The 7,594-nt window shown below is 46.4% G+C and overlaps 1 protein-coding gene across 1 annotated transcript in view; it reads left to right on the forward strand.

The window, feature by feature from the left end:
* Positions 1-6,027, forward strand: part of LOC106815844 (protein fem-1 homolog A-like) — a 56,046-nt gene extending 50,019 nt beyond the window's left edge. The window contains exon 5 of the mRNA XM_014820363.1: positions 5,968-6,027. Coding sequence (XP_014675849.1) covers positions 5,968-6,006 — 39 coding nt within the window. The 3' untranslated portion in view covers positions 6,007-6,027. The remainder of the gene's footprint in view (positions 1-5,967) is intronic.
* The last annotated feature ends 1,567 nt before the right edge of the window (positions 6,028-7,594 follow it).

The raw sequence follows: 7,594 nt of genomic DNA on the forward strand, positions 1-7,594 counted from the left end.
GTGCGTAGCGTAGCGTGCGTGTCGCTGCGTTTCGTCTGCGTGCAATACAGTGGCGTCGTGGTGCTTGGTGCGATTGAGTAAATGGCATGCGTATTACGGCGTTTTTTGATGTATAGGTGTTGCGTTGTCGCGCCGTGCAACAATCATGTATGCATTATATAATAACAGGTTTCTTAGGCTGAACGACCCACCCGCGGCGCCGCCGCCACTACCAGGAGCGGGCGACCACGGGAGCCACGCCGCGCTAGGCGGAGGTACCGGCACCCCTTGTGTCGCGGATATGATATAAATGCATCAGCATGTCGCAGCGCACTAAACGGATGTTCAGCTGCATGTTGACAGCAGAAGGGCGGGTTATTGTAGTTGGCGTGGGCAGGATGACTAGGGCGGCAATCTACATTCTAACAAGAACAAGATAGATGGCGAGGGAAGTTGTGAGGATTAGTGACTGCAATGAAGGTGGGTAGATAGTTCAGAGTAAGCGGAGAACAATAATACACCAAGAGGGGGTGGTCCAGGAGGTAATGACTATACAAAATTATGTATGGGCGTATATTGCAATGAAATAAAATTGGGCGCAGGATTATGCTGTAGCAGCTTGTGAATGTTCATACGGCGATCGCTCCGGTTTGACCATACATGGCAAAGAATACTGCTAAACGTCTGGTGCATATAAAGAGACGCGCTCGACTATGGCTATGTCAAGATTTATATATTTTAATTCACCTACGCAGTTTCCTTTCCACGAAGCCACTACATCCCGAGTTAATTAAAAGTTAATTTTTTAACTGGCATCCCCCCTTTAAAAAAATACATAGCGCATCACTATTAAAGTCGATTGACTTGGCGAGCTTTATCGATTTGCGTAATATATTTTATACATATTAGTTCATATAAAGTTCGATGGCGGTATGAGTGTCTTTAATTACAGTTGACGCTACGTTTCTAACTGTATCGTTAACCATTTCGCATGAAACCCAATTTTGATTTCGTTTAAATTGTTAAACTGCATCAATAGTAACTGGCGGAAAACTATATTGCACGGCGATTTGATGTAGATATTATAAAATAACGGTATGTGATTTTCTCCTCGGACGATCGAAATCGATCAGTTTATTCAACTGCTCACGTATTGACTTCTGATCTCTTGTTTGTATGTTTCGCTTGTTTTGCACTAGCCGAGTTCTGCCTGCAAATATATCTGACTATACTATTAACGCCCGCTCACTTGAACCTACGATCGCCGACGCCCAGGGCCATTTTAGTAAAAGGTATTTAGATCTGTTCCCATTCTACGTCACGATACACGAGTGGGTGGGAGCGACGTCGACAGATAGAATTGAGGCAATTCGAGAGACAAAAATAATTGAACCCTGCACTTCCCATACTGCTGCAATAATCGGGCCATATAGTAAGTATTCAGAGAACAACAACGGTTTCCTGCGAAGCCAGCTCCCGCGAGTTAATGGCGCGGCGCGACTAGACTCGGCTACCCCGTCTTCTGATCACACCGTCGTTATTGAATAGGTATGTATGAAGAGAGCGAGATACCACTCTACACAGGGACTCGATGATGCACTATGCACATGATCGTCAGCGATGTGCGTTCGAACGGAGATTGCGCGGGGCAAATTTAGCCGATGATCAAATTGCTTATCTGAGTTTTTCGCTTGGAACAGCACATAGAGCAATTAATCGTTTCGCCGATTAAACTAAGCGGCGATAAGCTAAAATAGAATTCTCTCGTCGATGTGTAGTAAGAAAGAAGAGAAAGGAGAGAGAAGGCGGGAACGAGAGAGAGAGTGAGGGAGTGAGAAAGGGAGAAAAACTTGCCAAGATGCTCGGCGGAGTAAACAATCGAATGCCTCGAGTAGATATCTCACGGCGCGCGCCGTTAAGCGTTTCAGTACGCTTCTAACTGCTACAAGCATCGTTCGATCAACCTGTTAGTAGACGGAAAGGCAACAGGAAACTGTACGCAACATGCACGCGGCGGTCTGTAATCGAATGTTGGCATCTAGTAACGTAACAGTCGGCACTTGGCACTCAGCCTGAGGCTTGGGCTACAGTAGGTCACGCCCTACAGTTGTACGTACGTTGAAAGATCCGCGGCCGTAAACTTACAGATAATTAGCATGTATCTGCTGGGAGAGCGGATGGAGTCGTAAGCGTGCGACGCAGAGACCATTAGCCAGAAATCGTCGCGGGCGAAGATTGAATGTATTTATAACACTAACCGGTAGTTTTGACATAAATGTAGGATATTATCTAACGTAAACTAGGGAGCTGGCTATAATAGTCAGAAATACCCAAATATTAAGTTTGGATTAGTAGGATAGAGCTCACACCGTAAATTGTTTTTTAGTTTGGAGATATGGCTTCCGACATTACCATGCAGGTTTGGGGGTGGTAGGGGATGGCGTGGGGTGGGTGGGGTGGGGGTGGGCGTGGGTGGGCCCGGTGGGGGGTGGGCGCTGGGGTGGGGGTGGCGTGGGGTGCGTACGCGCGTGTGTGTGGCAGCGCACCGCGCGGGCAAGTAATGAACACCAGCCTCGAACCAGCTCGCATTCTAGGTGCTGCGGCACACGGCCCAGCTTAATTATATGTCGTAGCACTTGAATCTGATGATCTAAATATAGAAATTCCAAAACCGCCGACTTACAGCCAAACTATACATCACTGATCTAAGGGAGATGGCGAACGAGCAATATCATCTCATCCCGCGGCGCGGCGCAGCAGAGCGTAGAGAAATTCATCTGACTCCTCGTTATATGTCCGTTTTCTTGGATATGCAGAGAAAAAAATTCTAAGCATCTATCAGCGCTCGCAAGCCGGCGCCTATAGTCAGCGTCACATACTTTCGTGAGGAGCCTTGCAATTACTCAGTGGCAGCTCGTCGTCGGCCATAGAACAAACACATTTTGTTGCAGACCAGTGGCGTCAGTAGAGCGACGCCTGACACTTATGTCTCGGCGACCAAGAATAGTTGACATGGTCAGCGTGCTGTGGGAGCGCGCGCGGGAGTAGACGGATCGGTCGATGCATTCGTGACTTTATTCATCGGGGCTTCATTCCGTTAAATATAATTGCAGAGCCTCATTATTCGTGGTTTCCAATCGCGAAGTACTTTATTCGTGAGTTTTTCTATTCGTGACATTACAGTTCAACTCTTATGTGTGGCCTCATTTGCGGCTTTATTCGTAGATTTTATAAATTTGTGAACGGTTAATTCGGAACTGATTATTTTGGATTCTCATCGTCGTTGCGTCACTTCGTGGCGTCACTTTCGTGACGTCATATCAAGCGCCCTCAACGTGCGTAGCTTCATTGCATGGATTTATTGCGCCGAGCCGTGACGTTCATTGCGAGAGAGGACTCCGTTGTCCCGTGAATTGTCGTTGCCAGGACAGAAAGGCCGCAGACCGGAATTGAGGCTGCATGTAGCAGCTGATAGATGCCATCGCTGGACCAAGCTTCCTGACGACACTGCCCCCCTCCGCCACACCGCTTTTCATCGCCACCATACGAAATGTAGACATCGTAATATGTACGCAAGTGCGAATCGGGAAGCCGTGGCAATGGAGAAAGGTAGAAAGGCCATCAGCGCCGGTTGTGGCCGAGTATCTGCGTGAAGCAAGAGTCCTGGGCGCGCGTGGTTCCCAGGACTTAACTCCACCGCGATTGCGGCAGAGACGAGTTTCACGAATCGATGTTAGGCAGTATGAGGTCCGAATTAGGTTTTCAATACTTGTGCTGAGACCATCAAGTTTTTATCCTACACTCCTCCCCCTCGACTGGTTGAGTTTCACTGGTTGTCTAAACAACAAACAAAAGAAGATAGGACCGCGATAGGCCTAATACGAGAAAATGCCATCATTCTAAAAAAGCGCCAATCCGCGTCAATGCGAGCGTTACTAGTACAAGATCTCTTGCGCTTTATGCAGCCGCAGGAAATAAGTTCGTTACCGACGGTATTGTGTAGGCATGCGTGTAGTGGAGAACGAAGCCGTGGTAGAAAGAACCTAAACGGAATGTCATGGTTCGCAAAGATGCCAGAGCTATGCGGTAAGAACAGAGAAGCCGGTGGCCGAGGCTGAAGAAGGAGAACCGAGTATGGAGAGAGAGAGAGAGAGAGAGAGAGAGAGAGAGAGAGAGAGAGAGAAAGCGAGAGAGAGAGAAAGAGCGCGCGCGAGAGAGCGAGAGCGGTCGATCGAGCGAGAAAGAAAAGATAAAATGAGTGAGAGAGAGAGAAAGAGAAGGAGCGGAGAGAAAAGCGAGGGCGAGAAAGAGAGAGGGGTAGAGAAAGGAAGAGAGAGTGGGGTAAGGATTTCCGGCTGACGTCATTATAAATTGAGTAGGTTACATTAACAGGAAAATCTGCCATCTCCGAGTTTTTTGTCAGGGCAAAAAGTCACCTAGTTGTATTCCCCGCGACGAAGTCGGCGGGGATACTATGGTTTCATGTCTCCCCAGCCGCCGCCGCCGCCGCCGCCGCCGCCGCTCGGTCCGCCGCAGAGAATTTCCCTTCCGCTCTATAACTCGACCCCTAATTGACCTAGCGTGACCAAACTTGGTATACTTACACATCTTGAGGAGAAGGTGAGCAGCGTACCAAAACCAGATCACTGCGACCTTTATTTTACCTTTACCTTGACCTTGATCATATTTCCCTTCCATTCTCTAACTCGGCCCCTAATTGACCTAGCGCTACCAAACTTGGCATACTTACACATCTTGGGGAGAAGGTGAGCAGCGTACCAAAACCAAGTCACTGCGACCTTTATTTGACCTTTACCTTGACCTTGATCACAGTTCCCTTCCGCTCTCTAACTCGGCCTCTAATTGACCTAGCGCTACTAAACTTGGTATACTTACACATCTTGGGGCGAAGGTGAGCAGCGTACCAAAACCAGGTCACTGCGACCTTTATTTGAACTTTACTTTGACCTTGATCATATTTCCCTTCCACTCTCTAACTCGGCCCCTAATTGACCTAGCGCTACCAAAACCAGGTTACTACAACCTTTATTTGACCTTTACCTTGACCTTGATCATATTTCCCTTCCGCTCTATAACTCGGCCCCTAATTGACCTAGCGCTACCAAACTTGGTATACTTACACATCTTGGGGAGAAGGTGTGTTGCGTACCAAAACAAGGTCACTGCGGCCTTTATTTGACCTTGACTTTGACCTTGAATCATATTTCCCTTCCACTCTATAACTCGGCCCCTAATTGACCTAGCGTGACCAAACTTGGTATACTTACACATCTTGTGGAGAAGGTGTGTCGCGTACCAAAACCAGGTCACTGCAACCTTTATTTGACATTGACCTTGACCTTGACCTTCATCATATTTCCCTTTCGCTCTATAACTCGGCCCCTAATTGACATAGCGCGAACAAACTTCGTATACTTACACATCTTGGGGAGAACACGGGGGATACATGTAGTTGGCGACAACTGCCCTTTCTAGTTAGCTTGATGTTTCTTAACGTTTTTCTGACGTCGCAAAAACCGCCTATTGATTGGAATATAGTTTGATTTCATGATACGGATGTTGACGTTTTACGCTTAGCACACACCACGCGACCTAGTCATTTCAACGTAAACAGAATTTCTCAGCTGCCAGCAAGAGACGCGAGGCGGAAATTAGAGTAGAACCAATTTGCTGCCAGCGTGTCCGGTTTATTAGTTAACTAACAGAAAGAGGGCAAGACGGTAGATACTTGCCAAGAGTCCGAGAGCGCTACCATTATCGAAGGAGTCTTGGTGTATGCATGCCGAGATTGTCGAGGCTAGATGATTAATAACTTTACAAAAATTATTAAGGATATCTATCTATCTATCCATCTATCTATCACCCCCCCCCCACTACCACCACCACGACGCGCGCGGAGGTACCGCCCCCTTGTGTCCGATATGATTAATGACATCATCGATAAACGATGTTACTGCATGTTGACAGGAGGCGGGGTCTATTGTAGTTGGCGTGCGGATGAGCTAGCGGCATCTACATTCTACAGAAAAGTAGATGCGAGGATTGGTGAGGATTAGTGACTGCATGAAGGTGGGTATAATCAGAGTAGGGAGGACATAAACCGAGGGGGTGGTAAAGGTAATCTATACAAAATAGGTAGCGTATATTGAATGAAATAAAATTGGGCGCAGGATTGTGTAGCAGTTGTGATGTTCATCGGCGATCGCTGGTTTGACATAATGGCAAAAATTGCTAAAGGTTGGTGCATTAAAGAGACGCGTGAATATGGCATGTAGATTTTATTATTTTATTAACCTAGCAGTTTCTTCCGAACCATACTCCGAGTAATTAAAATTAATTTAATGGCATCTTAATCATAGCCATCATTAAAGTCGATTGACTTGCGAGTTTTATCGGATTTCGTATATATTTTATAATATTATTCTATTAAGTTGATGCGTATGTGTCTTTATTACAGTTACGCAGTTCTAACTGTATCGTTACATTTCGCATACAATTTTGATTCGTTAAATTGTAAATGCATAATAGTAACTGGCGAAAACTATATTGAAGGCGATTTGATTGATATTATAAATAAGTATGTGATTTTCTCCCATGAAAATGATAGGTTTTTCAATCTCGTATTGACTTTTGATCTCTTGTTTGATGTTTGCTGTTTTGCTAGCCAGTTCTGCCTGAATATACTACTATATATTAACGCATTTTATAAAAGGCTATTTAGATCTGTTCCCAATTCTAGGTCACATACACGAGTGGGTGGGAGCACGTCGAAGAGTAGAATTGAGGCAATTCGAACAAAATAATTGAACTGCACTTCCCCATCTGCTGATAAATCGGCCATTAGTAGTTTCACCGGTTTTCCTGGAAAGCCAGCTCCCGCGATTAATGGCCGCCGCGACTAGACTGGCTACCCCGTCTTCTCACATCGTTATTATAGATGTATGAAGAGACGAGGAACCACTCTACACAGGGACTCGATGATGGACTTGCATGATCGTCACGATGCGTTCGACGGAGATTCGCGGCAAATTTAGCCGATGATAAATTCTACTGAGTTTTTCGCTTGACACAACATACAATTACGCCGTTTAAATAGCGGCGAAACTAAAATAGAATTTCTCTAGTCGTGTGTAGAAGAAAGAGAGAAAGAGAGAGAGGGGGAAGAGAGAGAGAGTGAGGGAGTGAGAAAGGGAAAAACTTGCCAAGATCTCGCGGTAAAAATCAGATGGCCTCGTAGATTCTCACGGCGCGCGCGTTAGCGTTTTCGTCGCTTCCTAACTGCTCAAGGCATCGTTCGAAATGTTTGTAGAGGAGCAACAGAAACTGTACGCCATGCACGGCGCGGTCTGTACATCGGTGTTGGCTCTAGTAACTAACAGGCTTGCAACTAACTGAGCTTGGGGCTTCAGTAGGCACGCCCTACAGTTGTACGTACGTTGAAATCGCGGCCGTACTTCGATAATTACATGTATCTGCTGGGGGCGGTGGTAGCGTGCGGACGCAGCATTAGCGAAATCCGGCGAAATTGATGTATTTATAACACTAACTAGTTGAGTAAATGTAGGATATATCTAACGTAAACTAGGGAGCTGGC

The sequence above is a fragment of the Priapulus caudatus genome, unplaced genomic scaffold (genome assembly GCF_000485595.1).
Source record: "Priapulus caudatus unplaced genomic scaffold, Priapulus_caudatus-5.0.1 Scaffold1216, whole genome shotgun sequence".
Taxonomy (NCBI): Eukaryota; Metazoa; Priapulida; class Priapulimorpha; order Priapulimorphida; family Priapulidae; genus Priapulus; species Priapulus caudatus.